Source organism: Phocoena sinus, chromosome X (assembly GCF_008692025.1).
Source record: "Phocoena sinus isolate mPhoSin1 chromosome X, mPhoSin1.pri, whole genome shotgun sequence".
NCBI lineage: Eukaryota > Metazoa > Chordata > Mammalia > Artiodactyla > Phocoenidae > Phocoena > Phocoena sinus.
This window is the reverse complement of record NC_045784.1, coordinates 28,557,243-28,581,063: the sequence shown is the minus strand read 5'-3', so window position 1 is coordinate 28,581,063 and position 23,821 is coordinate 28,557,243. Positions and strand designations below refer to the sequence as shown.

The window sequence follows — 23,821 nt, the reverse complement described above, 5'->3', positions numbered from 1 at the left end:
ACCAAATGCTTCCTTCTTAATATTCTTTTCATATGAGATGTTAACATATTACCTTGCACTAAATTCCTTCAGCATTTCAATTTAAAATGTTAGTGGATACAGTGAAACTGGAAGGATAAAGGAAGACAACACTCATCATGTTTTAGACTACTATATCAGTTAGTTTGTAGATTTTTTACATGTAAGCCTATGTATAAGTTACATCTATCATCCTGAATGCTTGAGGATCTTAATGGATAGACGCTTTTAGGTCAAGATATGACTGAAATTGATAGAGTTTAATGAGATAATTTTATTTTGATCCAAAAAATATTTTCACTTTTAGTATCTAGCTTCAAAATACTTAATTTATTAGATGTTAATGTATTTTTTTAACTCCTGAAATTTTATTAAAAATTAAATATTCTCATAGGGAAGAAAACACTAATACTCCATGATAGTTGTTTCCATCTTTGTTTCAATCACAAAATGTATTCATCAATTTTAAAGGGAAAATTACAACCTTTTAATTCATCCTGTATTCTATACTAATTATTTATGTTAATTGAATTTGAAATATACAAATGTGAGAAGCTATCAAAATAATATCCTTGTTAATGTAATAAAATATATGCTAGGTCCATATAATCCATTTATTTTTCTTGATCCATATTTTAAAATTCTAGGCAATTTGACAGATCTGTTGAAAAATGGCGGCGATTTCATTATGATATGAAGATATTTAATCAATGGCTAACAGAAGCTGAACACTTTCTCAAAAAGACACAAGTTCCTGAGAGTTGGAAACATGCCAAATACAAATGGTATCTTAAGGTAAGTTTTTGAGATCTCTTTTTTTCAAATTGTTTTTATCTTCACCACAACGTCACGACTACTTAACTTCTTTAAGTTCAGGTTGTGAAGGATGATGGAAATTTATAATTTTTGACTTTTGTTGTCAGCATTGCATCTACTAGAACTTGTCATGATGATCATTTTGGAAGACTATGCAGTGGACGTTTTGTGTCAGGATAGGAGTCTAGACGTAACTGGTTTACCTGATGAACTGCAAAGTGTAATTGAATCTTTGATACAGGGAAGCATCTTACAGCAGGGTGTCCTGTGGCTTTGGGGCAGTGTGTGTTTTTGCCTTATGTTGGATTTTGTCCAGGAGGAGAACTTGTGGTATACTTAGCAATCATGTAGTTGCTAGAAATATCCATCATGATGAAATTACAGTTGTTTCCCTAAAGACAATTTGTGGTGATGTAGCAATATTTCTATATATTCTATTGACAAAATGCCTTCTGAGATAGTCTAGAGGCCAAAACAACGCAGAGTTTATTGGCAGTACTTATTGACTGTTTTATGGTTTTTGTTAATGGAAATGCAACATATGGATTATAACCAGCGTACAGTTAAATTTCAACTTACTGTATCTTTTGATTATGCAGATAAAGTGGATTGTAGAGGTTATAATTTATGTTATAAAGTATATGGCTTAGGTATAAGAAATACTGTGTTTATTACACCAAATCTTAAGTATTTTTGCAACATTTTTTAGTTAAAGTTGTTCAGGTAGCAATTTTCAGTCAAGTAGATTTGAACTATGGCCAGTTTTTGAATGCCAGAAAACACTGATTAAGACAGATGAAAGCAAAGAAAAGGGTAATGTATTAAATAGTCCAGACATTTCAAAATGCTGGATTCACAAAAGCAATATCATTTTCAACCTTACAGTTCTCCATTCTCAAATATTTTTTGCATAGCAAATAGGCCTATTGATATTAAGAAAGTTAGCATTTAAACACCTATGTGTGTGTAAGCTGTGTAAACGTAGAAAATGAATAATTTTGAAATCTTGTGTAATTATGTGTATATCAAATTTTTATATACATCAGCATCGGCATTGCAGGTACAGGAAATTTGTGGATTTCCAATCTGCCATCATACAGAAAATACATTTTGTAACAGCACTGAAGTGAATTTTGAGCTAATGCAGCATCACTAGGTTTCTGACTTAAAGGCAGAATTATAAGAGATATAAGGTGTTCTTGGGGAGATTTATAAACCTCTGGCCATTTTCAAAGATATCCATCACAAGGTAGTTACATATATTAATCTGTTTTTGTTGTAAAAATAATATATACTCATTATGAAAAAATAAAGCAATGTAGAAGTATATTGTAGGTATATATATGTATATACCTTCTACTCCACAGAGGGTGGTTGTCTTGATATGGATATTGGTATATATTTCAGGTTGGCATCTCACTCAGAAATGGATACAGAAGGTTTATTAGGAGTGCTTTTGGGAATTGAGCAATTGGTTTATGATGTTCCTTGGTATAGTTTTCTTTGTGTTTCTTCTTCTTGAGGTCTGTTAAGCTTCTTGGATCTGTGTGTCCTTAGTTTTCATCAAATTCAGAAATTTTAAAGGTGTTATTTAAAAATAATATTTTTCTGCCCCGTTCCCCTTTTCAGGGACTCTGATAATATATATTAGGCCACTCACTGATGTTTTGTTCTTTTTATTTTCAGTCTTTTTTTCGCTGTAATTCATCTTACATAATTTCTATTGTCAAATGGACTAATCTGATCTTTTACCATATCTAATCTGTGGTTAATCTCATCTAGTGTATAATTTTAACCTCAGACGTTGTTTTGTGTGATTCAGTACATTGCTGAAGTGTGACTAGAGAGTTTTAACATCTTCCATGTCTCTACTCAACATGTCAATCTTTACCTTCTTGAAAATATGGAATACAGTTATAATAACAGTTATAATGTACTTGTCTACCAGTTCTATCATCTGTGTCTATTTTGGGTCAATTTCAATTAATTTTTTTCTCCTTGTTATGGGTATTATTCTCCTGCTTCTTTGGATGACTGGTAATTTTTGATTGGGTGCCAGATGTGAATTTTAACTTGTTGAGTGCTTGATATATTTGTGCAGATAAATATTAATGACCTTTGTGCTGGAACACAGTTAGTTTGCTTGGAAACAGTTTGATCTTTTGAGTGTCTTCCTCTTATACTTTTTGAGTTTTGAGCAGAACAACCTAAGTCTAGGGCTAATTTTTCCCCACTACTGAAGCAAAACCCATCTCACTATTCACTCTGATGCTCTGTGAATGATGTTTTCCACTGTGGCTGGCAGGAACAGATACTCTTCCCAGCCATATGTGAACTCTGGTGGTTGTTCCCTTTAATAGTTTTGTGTAGTTCTCTCCCTAGACAGTGATAGTTTCTTCTCATATAGGAACTGATTGAGACTGAGCTGAAGACTGGAAGGGCGTTCTCTACACATGTCCAATGTTTATTCTCTGTGTATCTGTCTCCTCTCTGATGCTCTGCCCTGTGACTCTAGCCACTTTGGTCTCCTTGGATTCCCAGCTCCATCTCCTCAACTCAAGGAGACTCCGTGGCTTTCTGAGAGTACCTGCATCCTTTGTCATAGCTTGGAACTCTGCCCAAATAGTAAGCTGGGGAAATGGTAGGGCTCACCTCATTTGTTTCTAATTTCTTAGAGATCACTTTTTTAAAATTACCAAGTGTATAATGTCTTAAAAAACATTGTTCCATACGTTTTGTTCATTTTTAAAAATTTTTAACCAAGAAGTTAAATTTGGTCCCTGTTACTCCAACTTGGACAGAAGCAGAAGTCCAAAACAAACAATTTTTATGTCATTTGATATTTTAGTGTGTTTACTTCTATACAATCTTAAAACTATATGATAATTTTAATAGCCTTGAGAATGACTAAAGGCCTCCTCTTCTTGACACTGGGGTTTAGTTGTAATTAATGAACATTTTATCAAAACTTTTTTTCCGTTAATTGGAGAATTTCTTAAAAGACTATTTTATTTAGTCTGTGTTTTACTCAATGAAATAAAAAAGGGAATTCTGGATGTCCAGGGAAAAGTTTTTCTAGCTATGGAACTGTGAATGATATCACAAATATTCTAAACAGTTACTTTTTTTCCCCCTGGTGATTAGGAAGGTCCAAAATCATGCACATACACGTGTGCCTACCTGCATAGACACACATAAACATAAGACATCTGGAGTTATCTTTCCGTTCTGGTAAGTCTCAGAAAAGGGTCCAGAAAGGCACTCGAAGTCACCTCCATTGATAAGAGAAATGGAAACTGGTAATTTCAGCTGTCTTGGTCATTATCATTGTTGACTGACTAATAATGAATAAGAGAGTTTAAATTTTTGATGAGAAATTATTTTAGGAAACAGAATGTAGATGCTACCTGTTAGCAGCAGACAGATTTGTTGCCATGAACCAGTAATGGTTACTTTAAGGAAAATCAACCAAGCAGCCCATGTACTAAACAAATATTTACAGGGGTACACTGGAGTTTAAAGCCTCATGAGAATAATTTTCAGCAAAGATATCATGTCTAGATATGAAATAAAATAGTAAACAGGTACATGTTGTAAGTTTAGCTATATAGACTTCTATCAAACTGCATTTTATTTATCTTTTTAACTTTAAAAAAGACAAATCATTGTCCTACTGACACTTGGTGTTACTATTCAAAATAAAGTTGCTGCCAATGCCAAAAAGATTGTCTGGTTCCATGCAACTCAGCTATTGAATGAATGCAACTCAGCTATCACAAATGAATGATAAAATTAAATATATTAATTAATATTTTTCAACATATTCCAAAAATATGTCATGCCACCACGGGGAATCTTTTAAAAATATCATATTTTTTACATGAGAAAATATTAATCATGTTACATGCCACTAAAATTGGTCTGTTAATAAGCTCATTCAATTATTTATGTCTCTTAAATATTCATTCAACAAGCAGTAATTGAGTACATATGGAAAATTTTATCACCCACAAAAATATTGACATGCCACATTAGTCTCTAGTAGAAGTTTAGAAAATTGGCTAAAATGTTGGAAGCCACATTCAGAAAGTGTGGGTTCAAATCCCAGCTCCTTTAGCTCCTTTAATAGCTGCAGAATCTTGTGAAGTGTCTTAAATCTCTATGTCTCTGTTTTCTCTTCTCTTAAATAGTAAAAATGAGATGTGCATAAAGTACTTAGAATTGCGTTCTCCACAAAATACTCATTAAACGTGAGATCTTATAACTAATCACACTTCCTAAGTGATTAGCCTGTGTCTATAAGAACAAAAGTGCATTTACTGAATTGCTGTCCCCAAACATCTGAAATACAGATTGAATAACCAGGCATTTTCAATAATGCTTACTTTTATGACTTATGATGTTTTCTCAAAGTATAGCTCTTGGATTGGAAAGTGAGGAACATTCCAGTTCAACCAAACAAATCTTCCTCAGAAAGCTGACACATCTGCCTCTTCTTAGAACTAACAAGAATAAATGTTAACGGGAGTTTTCAAAGGGAAAGCTGAGCACCATGAAGGAAAGTTATGAAAATAATGTTAACTCATCTAGTGACAGAGTGAATTGGTGTGCCAACAAGTACCTTGAGTGAAAACAGAAAAGTGGAAATCATAACATGTCCTAACATTTAGCTCTACATGTTCTTCTAGAGTAGAAAGAAATAATTTTTAAAGCACGGGCTGTTATTTTAATGGAGTTGAAAATTCTTGAAGTTGACAGTAGAAACAATAAAAATCAAAATTAGATTGAATTTTTAAAAGAGTAGAATAACCTTGCTATTAATGGAAATGGAACCTGTTTATTTTATGGGACAGTGCTGCTTAGTGAACCGTATTAAAAATTAAGAGCACCTTCTAAAGAGTGTTGCCTTGGGCAAGCATGAGACCTTTTGAAATTAACCTAAAGAAGTAAACAGAAGTAGGATTATTTAGATGAAACTTTTTAGGCTTTAAATCAGTGAATGGTAAGCACACATAGGGAGTGAAACAGCAATGTGTTATTGTGACATTAGTTAACTGCTGTTTTTAGGCAAAATATCATCTTCTTAAAGTTAGTCTTCTGGCATATCTTTCAATGTTACTGTGTTTTACTCCATTGTATGGTAGAAGTACAATATATTTTTGTGTATTGCTGTAAATAAATTCTATTAAAAACTGTTTACTTTATAACATGATAAATTTTAATTCATTGTGATTGTGGGTACTTAAGACAGCATAGATTAAGTATGTCATATCATAATGTTTATGTTCATCATCAGATCTCAAAAAATAGTTTAAATTCATGTTCTAGTTAATCAAAATACGCTTTTTCTTTTCTCAAATTGGAAATTTGCATGGAGAATGGAAAATTACATACATATAAACTGTATAGTTGTAACATGAGAACATTTTTGTGATCTCTCAGATGAAATAAATCAAGGGAAAAAGGCATTAGTTTCTTGCAGTTGAGGGACATAAGACAAAGAAAGAAGTATCTAAGAGTGTCAAAGACAATTTTAGCTGCTCTTCAGCTCTGCCTTACCTTGGCTATTTGTGATGGAAGAAAATTCTAGAGCACTCTGTAAAGGACCCAATTCTTACAAGTTTAGATTCCAAGAACACATTGGAGCTGGGTAACTCCTACCCAAAAGCTTGAGACAAAGTGAGTCCATAAAAAAGCTGTCTTCCTCTTACTGGAAATACCCAGACTTTCTAATTATTCTCACCCTGATTTCAGAGCTTGCAGCCTAGAAAGCCTCAAGTAGTAGGTCCCGTCATTGAAAAACCATTAGCTTGCTCAGAAACAAAGAATGCTGAATGGATGTGCATAGATCACTGACACTATCTGCTATAGTGAGTGTTTGTATTTTTATTTGGATGTACTTTAATACCTAATTGGTAATCTACTCCCCCAAAAGATTCTATAGGAGATAACTGACTTTGAATTAATATGGAGTAAATCAAAGGCTATCTAGAAAAAGGCATATGGTGTAAAAGACCAAATTGCATACAAGTATGTTTTCTGTGTAGTCAGTTTTTACAGTGCTGATTTTACCAGCTGGCTGGTGAGTTTGAAGGCTTCTTAACAGCCGCACTGCTGGGACTCAAATGCTAATAGAAACTTTGATAGAAAAATCATTTGAGTAAAAATTTCTGCCATCTGTTGCCCTTCATTGGGACCCCAATGTTAAGAATAATTCATACTACTGCTGGCCCTTTATATTTCCCCAGCAATAATAAAATTTCATAAGATTTTGTTTGGTGGTCACAAGGCTACCCTGGTTTCTGTAGCTAGAGGATATACACTAACATAAGAGAATCAACATGAAATTTTACTGCGAAGAGAATATTTCTCTAGTCACTTACTTTAGGGTTACAGTGATGTGTAAGTATGGGAATACATCTTAAAGTAAGCTTTTGAATGTTATTAGCTGGTAATGGCATGAGAAGTCAGTCTCTCAATACAGTTAAACAGTTGGGTACTTCATTCTTACATAAATACCGTTAGCTTTTTATTGCTGCTTAGAAACTCCTCTATAACTTCTTGGCTCCTATGCATCTTTTCAGAAGTAGTAATAACAGATTTATTGGGAGTTTGGCAGAGTACAGAAATTCAGAGAGGGGCTCTAAATTGTTGCCTGTCAAATGTGTCTTTCATAAGATAAGTATATTAAAATAATTGGATAATCTCAATGACTAGTTTTTTAAGTTCTATTGTCTAGCATGATATGTTTAAGAAGATGAAAAATTGCTCTACATAATGGAAAAGAAGCAATAACCAAAACTATAACTTACTGTAATAGCCACAACTGTAAAGAACTGCTTAAAATGCATGAGAAAACATCCCTAAGGGATCCCCATTCTTAGAGTAAGAAATTATTAGGAGAGTAAGAATCTACCAAAAAAAAAAAAAAAGTGAAGCATGCTAATTGCAAATTCCAAATTGGAAAAAACCCTGCTCACATCAACATGGAAGCAATGTGAAGCAGAAATTATTTAATGAAAAATAAGATTAATGCTAATATAAGTAATTTTTATGAAGTACAATACTTTGCAAAGAGGATGTTCCAGCCACTCTGATCTCATTGCTTTTTCTTCTCTCATACCTTCTTACTATTCCTTCTAGTGCTAGTTCCTACCATTAAACTTGCTTTTCTCTTTGTTAGAGGGTTCTACCCTATCCTCAGTGTTTATCCCCTATGTCTTAATCCCCTCCCTCTCAGGACTTTTGTACACTTTTCTTTACTTACATATGTCCATGTTCTGATGTTATCTTCTCAGATATGCTTTTTGTAAATTCTCCTATTTTAAAAAGATCACACACACACACACACACACACACACACACACACAGGGAGAGAGGATTAATTTCTCTCCAAATTACCCTGCTTTGCTTTCTTCATAACATTGTCAATTGCTGAAATTTTAATATATGTTTGCATGTTTATTTTTTATCTTTCCCACTAGAATGTAAATCTTGCAGGGACCTTGTCTTTCTTGGTCACTAATAGGTCTTCAGTACATAGAACAATTTCTTTGTACATAAAATATATAACACTCACTATGATGAATAATTGGATAAATGAAAGGGTTATATTTTCATCATATTATTCCCTAAGGCAAACTATCCCTAAGCTTGTCCTTTCTTCCATTTTTGCCCCATCTCATATCCAAGAAATTCTTCCTTCCAAGGAGCTGCCCTCTCCTCTTCTTTCTACAGAACACTTGAAACTCTCATATTTGCTGAAAGTTTTTAGCAATATGATGGCTTCATTCTCTGACCCTTTGAGTGTATCATAAATATCAAAATCCATTCAACAAATATTTAGTGTAAGCCTAGTGTGTGCAAGGCAGGCACTTTGCTTGCTACTAGGGATACAGACTTGGCAAAGAGCCACCTTTTCCTTAATAAGCTCACAGCCGCATGTGTTCAGCATATGAAGGCCAAGGTAGAAACACATGGCCATATGTAAACACTCTAGAAAGTCCTGGAGCCAGCCTAGGAAAATGGGTCTTCTTTCTACAGCAGTTATTTGTGTCCCTTTAGTCTTTCTTGCCACTCCTCCATTACACCTCTGGGATTCCCAAACTCAATTGGGAGAACGAGATTTCGGGAAACAGCAAAGAGCAATATTGTGAAAGGCAGCATAAGGAAAGAGCTAGCTATGAACAAGTCATACAAAGAGAGTGAGAAAATGTTCTGACGTGAATTTTAAATTTTGAACGAGGATAAAGTTGACAAATTATAGTACAAGAGGCCTGTTCATAGATGAGTTGGTTCAGGATGAACTATTCATCAAGCTGAATAGCAAGTATTTAGTCATAAGAATGGTAAATCTTCCTGCTAGATAACCAAATTATAGGTACAAGCCAGAGACCAGGATTGTTTGCAAACATCATAGTTAAGAAATTTTTTTAATTCTTGCTCTTTTGTGAAGCTATAATTGACAGTATTTTTTTTTTTTTTTAGGAGGAAAGATTCAGGGACATAGGTAACTGAAAAATAGTAGATAAGTCTGATATGAGTACATATCAGACTGTGTGGTGGCATATTTCCCCTTGAGGTTTTATTGGCACATTATTATTTTTATTTGTCAATAAATAATTTTAGTTTATAACTTCAACCTGAAACAAAATAATATGCCACAATAGAATCTAGGGCTCCATGTGGAACATTGAACTGGTCATTATTAGGAGTAAGTATCTCACCTATGACATCCCTCAGATGTTAAGCAATTAAATGAATTTGATAGAATACATAGTACACTAAATATTATTGACCCTGTAAATATTAAATTCTTCAGAAGAGGAATTTTATGGGACCAAATCCTGCCAGCCACCTGTTTTTGCAAATAAGTTTTACTGGGACTCAACTACATTTATTTACTGTCTATGGCCGCTTTCTGGCTACAAAGGGGGAGATAAGTAGTTGCCATGGAGACTGCCTGGCCCACAAAGGCCAAAGGATTAACCATGTAGCTCTTTACAGAAAAAGTTTGTTAACTCTTGCTTTAGAAGATAGAGTCATAAAAAGTTGCAATAAAAATTCAAGGGTCCTTCTTACCCTCTCTTTAAATATTCTTTGTTACTTGAGATAACAGAGAAATAGACTTCAGCCATGCTCGTCAAACACACTGAAAGTCATGGTAACAAAAAAATAACTCCAAATAGACTTGTTATTTGAGCCAACTTTCAACTCCATGCATTAGGAGAAGGGGTATGCTTAAAAATAAAAAGAGGTTTTAAAGTCACTTAAATAGTGTGTGGTGGACTTAGACATTTTGAAGAGTATATAGGAACTGTTCTCCTTACTGATAGTACCGCCAGGTCCTCTTGATTACCTGAGCAGTCTTCATGGGACAATAAATCAAGTATTCTGCCCAAGAATTGGCAGTTGTTCTGCCAGAGCCTTTCTCCCACCATCTCAGTGGTCCTAAGCATAGGTCCTAAGCTTGGCCAATCATATTCTTTCTTGAGACTTTTAAACTTGAGATAAGAGATATGGTTGGGCTTCATTCATTCTAATGAGAACGCCTGGTCAAGACCAACAAGCTACCCTTGCTGTGGGGACCCTCTGGAGTCCTGATTGTTCCAAGCCTGATTCTTTGATTTTCCTTTCTGTCCTGTGAACCTCTCCATTTCCTTATCATGGATTTCCTTTTTGGCAGAGGCAGTTTCTTTTGCTTATAAATGAAGAACTCTAAACGGAAACCTAGTGTAATCAGAGAAACTCTTTTTCTAGCCTGATTCCTTTTGTAAACAAGTTTGAGTCCCCTTGGAGAGCCTGTGCAACATAACCATTTGAATGTAATGAACAGTTTGCAATACTTTGAGATTAATGTGCAATTTCTATTTGACAAGAGAGAAAAAATTAGGATCAACCGTGGTCGTATATTCCAGAATACAAATGTTTGCACACTTTAAGTGTTGTTGGATCATTATATGAGATTCATAATTTTGTCCTGTTACACCCACTTTTGCATTACCATTCAGTCTTAATTTATTATACACTATTAAAAGTTTTTAGGTAATTTGTTCTTATTGCTACTCAGACATCAAAATATCTGCTGGCTGTGAAAATGAATAAATTTAATGTTCCAGCATAGTTCTCCAAATCCTGGCGTGACAATAACAGTACAGGCTTATATTGTATTGTAAATCCTAGTTAATATGATTTTATTTTGAAAATCCCATTTTACTGCTATTTTTAAATAATATATTTTTGAACATGTTACCTTTGAATTTCTATTTGTATTTAAATAATAGATGATACTGGTATGTGCTTACAAAAGGGCAATATATGTATTTTTAAATATTAATAATGTATTGCTGAAACAACCTTTACTTTAAAACAACACAATTATTTTAAAAAAATAATAAGCTATGCAGCATGGTTTAACAGCAGCTTATAAACAGTTGTTTAAGATTTGTATGCTGTAATAAGCAACTTCTACCAATCCATAGTTCATAGGAATTTGCAAATTTTATCTCATTATCAGGGCTATCCCTAAAAGAGTGTTCAGGGCAATTCAACCACCCAAGATAATGTAATCTAAGGAGGCTAAACTGTTGAAATCTTTCATAGTCTCCTTGGGATATCATTAAGAACAGAAATTTTGAAATAGAATTGTAATGATGTTCAAATAAGAGGAGCACACAACACCAACCACTCCAGTACACTGGGCTTAGGAGGCTACCAGTTAGTTGTCCCACCCAAGGGATGGATCTGCCCATAAGATTACCCATATTTTACAGAACCTGCATACCACCACTGCGTTTGAACATTTAGCCGTAGCAATTCCTTATATTTCAATTAACCTTTAAAATCAATACATTTATTCAGCAAACTTTTACTTTGGAGCTACTCTGTGTCAGACCCTATGCTAGGTGGTCAGGACATAAAAATTAACAGAATCCCAATCTACTCACAGAGGAATCAAGGTTCACTGAAGTTGATGGACATTTAAACAATTGAAACATGAATGGTATATTCAGTAGATGGATATTTAAGCAACTAAGATAACATGTATGAGGTATAATAGAGGTATGTACATAACCGGGACATTGGGGAAAAGGCAAGAAAAGGGGTAACTAACTGGCTAGAAGATTTGGAAGTGCTTCACAGGAGAGGTGATGTGGGAAATAAGTGAGGGAAGCCTACATCCAGAAAAAGGGGGAAACATTGGTATTATGAAAAATTGTGATTTGATTAGGGCACGATGAGGTGCTCTTGGACCGATTACAGACACATGGAAAGAAATGGCAAAAGGTGATGCTTAGGACTCATTTCCTTTCCTGTTGGTTACGTTTTGGTTTATTTTTTCTATTTTTCTTTTAATCTAGTGGGCTAGTATTTTCCAAACTGTGAGTCATGAAATCAATTTGTGGCTCACCACAAACATTTGTGTTTAGTGAAACAAAATAGAAAATATCAGGATTCATCACACATAGGAAAGTATTATTTCCTAGATCTTTTTTTGTTTAATCGTGTGTCTATGTGTGTGTATGTGTGTTGGGTTATTTCTGATTGAGTGTCGCAAGGTAGTAATGTGGTGAGTATAAGGGAAGAATTTAGTTTTTAAAAAATTAAGAAGCCAGTGTAGGAAATGCTTAATTTGGGAAGATGATATAAAATCACTTTTACAAAAACAGGCCCAGCATATACCCTGAGAAAACCATAATTCAAAAAAGTCATGTACCACAATGTTCATTGCAACTCTATTTACAATAGCCAGGGCATGGAAGCAGCCTAAGTGTCCATCGACAGATGAATGGATAAAGAAGATGTGGCACGTATATACAATGGAATATTACTCAGCCATAAAAAGAAATGAAATTGAGTTATTTGTAGTGAGGTGGATGGACCTAGAGTCTGTCATACAGAGTGAAGTAAGTCAGAAAGAGAAAAACAAATACCATATGCTAATGCATATATATGGAATCTAGAAAAAAAAAAAAAAAAGGTTCTGAAGAACCTAGGAGCTAGACAGGAATAAAGACACAGGCGTAGAGAATGGACTTGAGGACACGGGGAGGGGGGGAAGGGTAAGCTGGGATGAAGTGAGAGAGTGGCATGGACATATATACACTACCAAATGTAAAATAGATAGCTAGTGGGAAGCAGCCGCATAGCACAGGGAGATCAGCTCCGTGCTTTGTGACCACCTAGAGGGGTGGGATAGGGAGGGGGGGAGGGAGACGCAAGAGGGAGGAGATATGGGGATATATGTATATGTATAGCTGATTCACTTTGTTATAAAGCAGAAACTAACACACCATTGTAAAGCAATTATACTCCAATAAAGATGTTAAAAAAAAAAAAAGAAATGGGCCCAGAAAGATGTAACACAATATTTATTTAATTGCAGTAGTGTTTAAAGTTGCTTTTAGTGCCTTTATATTTAAAGATTATAAGAAATATTATTTGATGTGATTCTAAAAAAAAAAAACCCAGCAAGATAAGTAGAAAATTTATTCTTGTAACTTTTTACAAGACTCAGAACAGTAAATATTTTACCCCAAATCACAAGGCAAATAAGTGAAGGCCTTGGGATCTGAATATCATATGGCTTACTGAGCATCAGCTAGAAGTTTGAGATGTTGAGAAAAAATTAAATCTCAGCTCTGCCTAATAAGTATTGAGGAAACGAATAAAGAGAATAATATCCACCACTCACTGTAGGGCCAGGCCCTCTTAAGAGGCCTTAAGGATATTAAGTAATAAAAATGAAACTTCTTTCATCCATAAAAATGCTATTTTGTGATAAGTATAATCCTAATTAAACCCGTCTTATGTCATTATCAGTAAGGGTGAGACATAACATCTTTATTGCTATGGGTTATAATTTGACCCATAGTACATCAAAATCAGAGTATTACGAGGGGTTATTTTTATTATTAGAGATGATGTTAGGCTTGTTAATGATGGCAGTAACATTAGTCATAACATAATAAGGCACTTTATAATTTATGAAGCACTTTCAATTACATTGTCATATTAATCTCCTGTTGAGATATAGATTTGGGGGATCCTTTATAAGATGTAGGTTATTGAGGGAACAGAAGGTACAGGGACACTCATTTATTTCTCCATGATTTGAAATAAAAGTAGAGTTTTGGTAGGAGACCAGAATTTGGTAAGCAGCAGTCGTATATGGAAGACTTAGGCATTGTTCTGTGTGTAGAGATGGCTGGTGTTCTCTAAGACAACCTTGACAGCGAAAGGCTCTTGGTTCCCACAGGGCAGAAGCCCTTTGAAGGTCACAGCCTAGTAGTGGCCTCCCTTTCAGAATACTCTCAAGATAAAATCCACCATGACACATATGGTTCATTCAAGACAAAGTTGTTTTCCCTTAACATTGCACAGCTATGGATATCGGCATTCTTTGCTTACTCAACATGTTTTTGTCAAGGGTCAGGACGGTGCTGCATACCAAAAGTTTCAATGTTGAACCAAACAATGCACAGTGGCCTTACATCAGTGGGGGAGGCAGACGTCTGTCTCCATGTGAGGGGATGAGGAATCTATGACTCAAGGAAGTTGGTCTAGTGCAGAGAGCAATAGATATATAGACCTCAGAGTTGGTAGAATACAGTTCTCAAATTCTGTCCTGGAGTTCCCTGGCGGTCCAGTGGTTAAGACTCCACGCTTCCACTCCAGGGCGCACGGTTCGATCCCTGGTCCGGGAACTAAGATCCCACAAGCTGCGCGTTGTGGCCAAAATTTTTTTTTTAATTTTAAAAAAATTTTAAAAAAGCAATTCTTTCCTCACTGTGTTCACAAAGTCCTGTGACAATAGGGAAGAGGCGATGGTGAACTTGGGAAGTCTTTACCACGAGCAGGTAGGTTTATCAGGGAGAAACAAGAAAGAGTGTCCTTGACTATGAGAACACACGTTCAAAGGCCAGGTAGCCATATGAACTGTCGGTTGTTAGGAGAATGGAAATGACTTTAAGTGGCAAAAGTTTAAAGAGCTCAGGTTCCCAGGTGGAGGGTGATTGCTCAGGCTGGACAGGCAGATTTGGAATACTAAGTGAGGGACATTATGAGATACACGTACAAGTCTGTGTTTTAGCCTATAAGTAACAGTTACTGAATGTACTTTAGCAGAAGAGTGTCTGGGCAAGATTTGAAGTTTTGAAAATAAGCTTGTGTCGGATACTTATGGTTTCTTGTATACTTCCTAGTTTTTTACATTATAATTTTGATGAGAACTTTGAAAGGCGAATTGTAGCTTAGCATACTTGAAAAAGTGCAGCCTCAGCTCATTATTAGAGGAACATATGTGACAGATTTTGTGATCCTGTTACGCTTATTTTCTTTCTAGACATTCCACATGTAAACAAATTTTAAATGGTTTATTTCTACTTCAGTATCCATCTGAAGGTGTTGTGTGTGTGTTTTCTGCTTGGAAATAAAGCAGCAAATGTGATTAGGATGGACTCACTATGGTCATAAAGTACTTAAGAATCTTACATTAAAAGACAGCATTACTAATTAAAAATATAGTGAGGAAACTGGTTATTTTGCATATCATCCTCAGCTTTCCTCATATCAGATATTAAGCCCTCACTGCTAAAAGTGGCAGTACTGTAGAATGGTTACCAGCATGGGCTCCTAGCTGGTTGAGTTTCACCAGGCAGCTCTCTCAATATGTAATTAAACAGATATTTGTAGAGAACCTACTGTGTGCTAAATACTATTCCAGGAAATAGAGATCCAGTAGTGAAATAAAATATGTGTTCATTCTCACAGAGTTCTCAAAGGAAAAATAAAGGAAGGTCTGTATAGTGATATCCCCAACTTTAATTTCTTCTTTAAAAATAAATATTCCTCTTTGAGAAATATGGTCCCTCATAAGCTATAATTGTCAACACTGCAATAAACATTTAGCAGTTCTCAGTGATTTCTACCTTTTGGCTGATGGGAACTTGGAAGCCCCAACCTCTCATTGCACAGAACTGTTGATGAAGTAGAGAAATGAATGACTTCCCCACTATCTTGTTGGCTATCACCTCACAATCAGAAAGGGCCATAAGCAAGTTGCCAGGGGCTAGGAGGTAGAGCCACCCATCAAGAAGATGGAGAGAGGAGGGAAGAATGAAGGGTGTGAGAGATGAAGGGTCATCACCTAAGGTAAGAAATTAAAGCTATAACAGGAGTTGGAAAGTTACCCTTAGCCTCTTCCCTACACAATCTTTGGCTTTGTTTGCATGATCAATATTTCACTCATTTATTTCTCAAATAACCAAATGACATAATATTCTTTTTATTTAAATCAAAATTCTGGAGAGTTAAGGAACTTTCCAGGAGGTAATCCAACTATCCCTTCCTGGGTCAGGGGTTCTACAGTTAGCATAGAAATAGCTTCATTCTTAAAAGGAAACCCCAGACTGAGGCAGTGATGTAGTCATTAATTGTCCATCTGCACAATAATGGAATAAAGTAGTTTACCGTGAGCAATATTTTTCCAAATTCCTATGCTCTGCCTCACTTTGAAGTGTCCCATTTGTGTGAATGCTAAAGTTCTTGTGTATCTTCTAAGGTCTAACAGCATCACATCAATACTGAGCTAATCCAAGTTTTGTTAGTGAGAAAAGTATATTCATTGGATGAGTTCTTGTGTCTCCTCCAAATAGAGAAGTGTTTTCCAAACTTGCCTGATCATAAGAATCACAATATTAAGTCTCTCTCTGGTGCTACAATGTCCAATTCAGTAGCCACTAACCACATGGAGTACTGAGCTCTTGAAATGCAGCTAGTCATTGAGATGGATTGTGAGGGTAAAACATACACTGAGTTTTGAAGACTTAATAAGATCTTGAAAGGAAGTAAACTATCTCATTCCAGGTTAAAATTATACTGTTTTGTCATACTGGAGTAAACCAAATATATAATTAAAAGTAAATTGACCTGTTTCTTTTTGCTTTTTTTAATGTGGCTATTTGAAAATTGGAAATTTCACATGTGGTATGCATTCTGTTAGTCAATGCAGAGTCTGATTTACTTAGTTTAGAGTGAAGTCCTATTTATTAAGGTCCCCAATTTTTTTTTTAATAGGAAACTTTGGGACATTTCGTAGGGGAATAAATAAGTGGTGCTCATTATAAAGACTGATGGGAAAAGCTGATTGGGGTGGGGATGGGAGGAGAAAGGATTAGGGACTGCCCCACTCTCCCAACATCACCCATTTCCCAGCCTTTTTCTTTCCCTCTTTCATCCCAAGTCAACACTGCAGAATTCACAATTAGTGTTCTGACTTAGGAACAGACTTGGAAGTGTAAACAGTCCTAACTCTCCTCCAGGCTTTTATACTTAAAAAGGAAGAAGTTGAAGGTCAAGGTAACTGTATAATTTGTGGAATAGGTGGTGGTGGAGGGGTTGAGATAGGAACTACAGATACTTCTGATATGCAGCTGCTAGCACCCCTCCCTCTTACCAAAAGTTCACACAGGAATAAAATGTCTGGAATCAGTATTATTTAGTATCTTGCAACTGTGAGCCCTCAGCCTGCAAGTCCTAACTTCTGTTAGCGGCTCAACATCCTAGAAGGCTCAGTGAAAACAGACTCATTCCAAAGGGGAAAACAAGCAGAGTTGGCCACAGGGAATATTTGCAACTGAAAAAGCTGTAATGAATGTGGAGTATCTCCTACAGTTTACCCAAGCTGAAATTTGTGGTCCAACTCCTAGCTGAACTACTAATTATTATCTCTCTTGACGGTGCCTCAGGAGAAAGGTTATCAAAGGGAATCAATGTCCAAATTATAGTTATGTATCTTGGCCATGGAAGTTATTGAATTTTAGCCGGTATTTGTTATTCTTTCATTTATAGTCTGAGAAAGGAGTGTAATGAACATAACTCTCACTGTCCTGACGTACCTCTCTCATCACATTCACAATAGGCACATGTCAATACTCATACACTTTTCATGTTTCTAAACTTTATTTTTTACATAGCTTTGCTACTGATGGGAAAGGAATAAAAACACTATCGATTGAAAAACTGTTTCATCTTCAGCCAATTAGATTCCTTTGTATGGTATTCAAGATCTTGCATGCATATGGCATCGTGAAACTGAATAGATTTTCATATACTGTGTATTCTTTTCAAGTAAACGTTTATGTTTTCGGATCATAAATGTGTTATGGATCAATTGGGGACATTTTGGATAATAAAGTATAAAGGAAATCCATAATCATACCAGCTAGTGTGAAAGTGTAATTTTGTTAAGAAACATAATTTTCATGTAAGTCATGATGAGTACATGTTAGATTTTATTTAACACATTTATGAGGGAGCCAGTAGTAAGACAAAACAGGCTCGAAAGAAGATACAGGATGCAAATGCTTCTATAATCAGTGAAGAATTCTGGAATAAGATTGGTAAATTCGATTCAAAACAGCTTAATATCCTGCAGCCTCTAAGGTTATATTCTCTACTGGATAAAAAGTCATTTGTATCATCTCAGTTTTCTACAAATTAGCATTTAACTTTACTGAGATGTAAAATGTCTCGATTCAAACTAATAGTAAACAGTAAGTCAAACAGATTTGCATTTCTCTGAAAATGTAGAAGCCCTTTTGAGGGTATGGGGGACATTTAGATAACACCCTACTGTGTTGCTTGAACATACAGAACCATCCTTTGGCTTAATTTCCAAGTTTCGGATAATTTTTTCTTAAACTAAAAATAACTTCTGTTAACTTTTTAAATGTTTCTCCTCTGTTAACTTTTTAAATGTTTAAATGATCCACATGAAAAAATATAAAGAAAACTTTTACAATAGGATTTTAAGTATAGGGCACGAAGAATATAGAGAATTAGAAACATATGGATAGGGACTTCCCTGGTGGCGCAGTGGTTGGGAATCTGCCTGCCAATGCAGGGGACATGGGTTCCAGCCCCGGTCCGGGAAGATCCCACATGCCAGGGAGCAACTAAGCCCGTGTGCCACAACTACTGAGCCTGTGCTCTGCAGCCCACAAGCCACAACTACTAAGCCCGTGTGCCTACAGCCTGTGCTCCGCAGCAAAGAGAAGCCACCACAATGAGAAGCCCGCATACCACAATGAAGACCCAACGCAGCCATAAATAAATAAATGAATAAATTTATTTAAAAAAAAAGAAAAAGAAACATGGATATATGTTCCATATATTAGGATTCAAAAGTCAGAACGCATAGATCTGTCATGTAAAATAGGGGTTGCCTGGTTAACATACAAATGCCAGGAAGTCTCTTTAACAATAGTTTAAAATTAAATTTTTACTTAGGAAGAATCTCTATAGAGTTATGACATTGTACAGCTCCAAGAAACTTGAGTCATCTCACTCTCAGTTTAGTTCATCCAAGATTTATGGAGCCCTTGTAATGTGCCAGGTTAATGTCAGGGTATCAAAAATAGGTAGTGACAAGCATGGGGATTCTTTACTGCATATGCTATATACCACTTTAGCAGTGTGGTCAAGCCTATGAACTCCTCAGAATAATGATTTTAAATACAAAATATAAGTATAGAGGATTACGAAGGACAGCAATGAAATATCAATGGAAAAATAAGTTTTACCATTATGAAGTGCTACATATGAGCTTCCTTTTTTTCTTCTTTTTAACATCTTTATTGGAGTATCATTGGTTTACAATGGTGTGTTAGTTTCTGCTGTATAACAAAGTGAATCAGCTATACATTTACATATATCCCCATATCTCTTCCCTCTTGCGTCTCCCTCCCTCCCACCCTCCCTATCCCACCCCTCTAGGTGGTCACAAAGCACCGAGCTGATCTCCCTGTGCTATGCGGCTGCTTCCCACTAGCTATCTCTTTTACGTTTGGTAGTGTATATATGTCTATGCCACTCTCTCACTTTGTCCCAGCTTACCGTTCCCTCTCCCCGTACCCTCAAGTCCATTCTCTAGTAGTTCTGTGTCTTTATTCCCGTATTGCCCATAGGTTCTTCAAAACCATTTTTTTTTTTAGATTCCATATGATATTTGTTTTTCTCTTTCTGACTTACCTCATTCTGTATGACAGACTCTAGGTCCATCCACCTCACTAAATATAACTCAATTTATTTTCTTTTTATGGCTGAGTAATATTCCATTGTATATATGTTCCACATCTTCTTTATCCATTCAACTGTCAGTGGACACTTAGGTTGCTTGCATGTCCTAGCTATTGTAAACAGAGCTGCAGTGAACATTGTGGTACGTGACTCTTTTTGAATTATGGTTTTCTCAGGGTATATGCCCAGTAGTGGGATTGCTGTGTTGTATGGTAGTTCTATTTTTAGTTTTTTAAGGAACCTCCATAGTGTTCTCCATAGTGGCTGTATCAATTTACATATCCACCAACACTGCAAGAGGGTTCCCTTTTCTCCACACCCTCTCCAGCGTGTATTCTTTGTAGATTTTTTGATGATGGCCATTCTGACTGGTGTGAGTTGATACCTCATCGTAGTTTTGGTTTGCATTTCTCTAATGATTAGTGATGTTGAACATTCTTTCATGTGTTTGTTGGCAATCTGTATATCTCCTTCGGAGAAATGTGTATTTAGGTCTTCTGCCCATTTTTGGATTGGGTTGTTTGTTGTTTTAATATTGAGCTGCATGAGCTGCTTGTAAATTTCGGAGATTAATCCTTTGTCAGTTGCTTCCTTTGCAAATATTTGTTCCCATTCTGAGGGTAATCTTTTGGTCTTGTTTATGGTTTCCTTTGTTGTGCAAAAGCTTTGAAGTTTCATTAGGTCCCATTTGTTTATTTTTGTTTTCATTTCCATTTCTCTAGGAGGTGTGTCCAAAAGGATTTTCCTGTGATTTATGTCATAGAGTGTTGTGCCTATGTTTTCCTCTAAGAGTTTTATAGTGTCTGACCTTGCATTTAGGTCTTTAATCCATTTTAGCTTTATTTTTGTGTATGGTGTTAGGGAGTATTCTAATATTCTTTCACATGTAGCTGTCTGGCACCACTTACTGAAGAGACTGTCTTTTCTCCATTGTATATTCTTGCTTCTTTTATCGAAAATAAGGTGACCATATATGCGTGGGTTTATCTCTGGGCTTTCTATCCTGTTCCATTGATCTATATTTCTGTTTTTGTGCCAGTACCATACTGTCTTGATTACTGTAGCTTTGTAGTATAGTCTGAAGTCAGGGAGCCTGATTCCTCCAGCTCCGTTTTTCTTTCTCAATATTGCCTTGGCTATTCGGGATCTTTCGTGTTTCCATACAAATTGTGAAATTTTTTGTTCTAGTTCTGTGAAAAATGCCAGTGGTAGTTTGATAGGGATTGCATTGAATCTGTAGATTGCTTTGGGTAGTAGAGTCATTTTCACAATGTTGATTCTTCCAATCCAAGAATGTGCTGTATCTCTCCATCTGTTTGTATCATTTTTAATTTATTTCATCAGCGTCTTATAGTTTTCTGCATACAGGTCTTTTGTCTCCTTAGGTAGGTTTATTCCTAAGTATTTTATCCTTTTTATTGCAGTGGTAAATGGGAGTGTTTGCTTCATTTCTTTTTCGGATTGTTCATCATTAGTGTATAGGAATGCAAGAGATTTCTGTGCATTAATTTTGTATCCTGCTACTTTAGCAAATTCACTGATTAGCTCTAGTAGTTTTCTGGTAGGTAGCATCTTTAGGATTCTCTATGTATAGTATCATGTCATCTGCAAACAATGACAGCTTTGCTTCTTCTTTTCCGATTTGGATTCCTTTTATTTCTTTTTCTCCTCTGATTGCTGTGGCTAAAACTTCCAAAATTATGTTGAATAATAGTGGTGAGAGTGGGCAACCTTGTTTCTTCCTGATCTTAGAGGATATGGTTTCAATTTCTCACCACTGAGAACGCTGTTGGCTGTGTGCTTCTCATATATGGTCTTCATTATGTTGAGGTAAGTTGCCTCTATGCCTACTTGCTGAAGGATTTTTATCATAAATGTGTGTTGAATTTTGTCGAAAGCTTTTTCTGCATCTATTGAGATGATCATATGGTTTTTCTCCTTCAATTTGTTAATATGGTTTATCACATTGATTTGCATATATTGAAGAATCCTTGCATTCCTGAGATAAACCACACTTGATCATGGTGTATGATCCTTTTAATGTGCTGTTGGATTCTGTTTGCTGATATTTTGTTGAGGAAGTTCTGCATCTATGTTCATCAGTGATATTGGCCTGTAGTTTCTTTCTTTGTGACATCTTTGTCTGGTTTTGGTATCAGGGTGATGGTGACCTCGTAGAATGAGTTTGGGAGTGTTCCTCCCTCTGCTATATTTTGGAAGAGTTTGAGATGGATAGGTGTTAGCTCTCCTCTAAATCTTTGATAGAATTCTCCTGTGAAACCATCTGGTCCTGGGCTTTTGTTTGTTGGAAGATTTTTAATCACAGTCTCAATTTCAGTTCTTGTGATTGGTCTGTTTATATTTTCTATTCTTCCTGGTTCAGTCTCAGAAGGTTGTGCTTTTGTAAGAATTTGTCTATTTCTTCCAGATTGTCCATTTTATTGGCATATAGTTGCTTGTAGTAATCTCTCATGATCCTTTGTACTTCTGCAGTGTCAGTTGTTACTTGTCTTTTTTTATTTCTAATTCTGTTGATTTGTGTCTTCTCCTTTTTTTTCTTGGTGAGTCTGGCTAATGGTTTATCAATTTTGTTTATCTTCTCAAAGAATGAGCTTTTAATTTTATTGATCTTTGCTATTGTTTCCTTCATTTCTTTTTCATTTATTTCTGATCTGATCTTTATGATTCCTTTCTTTCTGAAAATTTTAGGATTTTTTTGTTCTTCTTTCTCTAATTGCTTTAGGTTTAAAGTTAGGTTGTTTATTTGAGATGTTTCTTGTTTCTTGAGGTAGTATTGTATTGCTATGAACTTCCCTCTTAGAACTGCTTCTGCTGCATCCCATAGGTTTTGGATCATCGTGTTTTCATTGTCATTTGTTTCTAGGTATATTTTGATTTCCTCTTTCATTTGTTTCTAGGTATTTTTTTTATTTCCTCTTTGATTTCTTCAGTGATTTCCTGGTTTTTTAGTAATGTATTGTTTAGCCTCCATGTGTTCATATTTTTTACAGATTTTTTCATGTAATTGATATCTAGTCTCATAGCATTCTGGTCAGAAGAGATACTTGATATGGTTTCAGTTTTCTTAAATTTACCAAGGCTTATATGTGACCCAAGATATGATCTGTCCTGGAGAATGTTCCATGAGCACTTGAGAAGAAAATTTATTTTGTTGTTTTTGGATGGAATGTCCTATAAATATCAGTTAAGTCCATCTTGTTTAACATATCATTTATAGCTTGTGTTTCCTCATTTGATTTCATTTTAGATGATCTGTCCATTGGTGCAAGTGGGGTGTTAAAGTCCCCTACTATGATTGTGTTACTGTCAATTTCCCCTTTTATGGCTGTTAGCATTTGCCTTATGATTGAGGTGCTCCTATGTTGGGTGCATAAATATTTACAGTTGTTATATCTTCTTCTTGGATTAATCCCGTGACCATTATGTGGTGTCCTTGTCTCTTGTAATAGTCTTTATTTTAAAGTCTATTTTTTCTGATATGAGAATTGCTACTCCAGCTTTCTTTTGATTTCCATTTGCATGGAATATCTTTTTCCATCCCCTCACTTTCAGTCTGTATGTGTTCCTAGGTCTGAAGTCTCTTGTAGACAGCATACATACGGGTCTTGTTTTTGTGTCCATTCAGCCAGTCAATGTCTTTTGCTTGGAGCATTTAATCCATTTACATTTAAGGTAATTATCAATATGTATGTTCCCATTACCATTTTCTTTAATGTTTTGGGTTTGTTATTGTAAGTCTTTTCCTGCCAAGAGAAGTTCCTGTAGCATATGTTGTAAAGCTGGCTTGGTGATGCTGAATTATCTTAGCTTTTGCTTTTCTGTAAAGGTTTTAATTTCTCTGTCAAATCTGAATGAGATCCTTGCTGGGTGCAGTAATCTTGGTTGT

General features: G+C 35.5%; 1 protein-coding gene across 1 annotated transcript in view; it reads left to right on the top strand.

Moving 5' to 3' along the window:
• DMD (dystrophin) overlaps positions 1–23,821 on the top strand; it is a 2,099,690-nt gene that overhangs the window by 977,768 nt on the left and 1,098,101 nt on the right. The window contains exon 44 of the mRNA XM_032618871.1: positions 666–813. Coding sequence (XP_032474762.1) covers positions 666–813 — 148 coding nt within the window. The remainder of the gene's footprint in view (positions 1–665; positions 814–23,821) is intronic.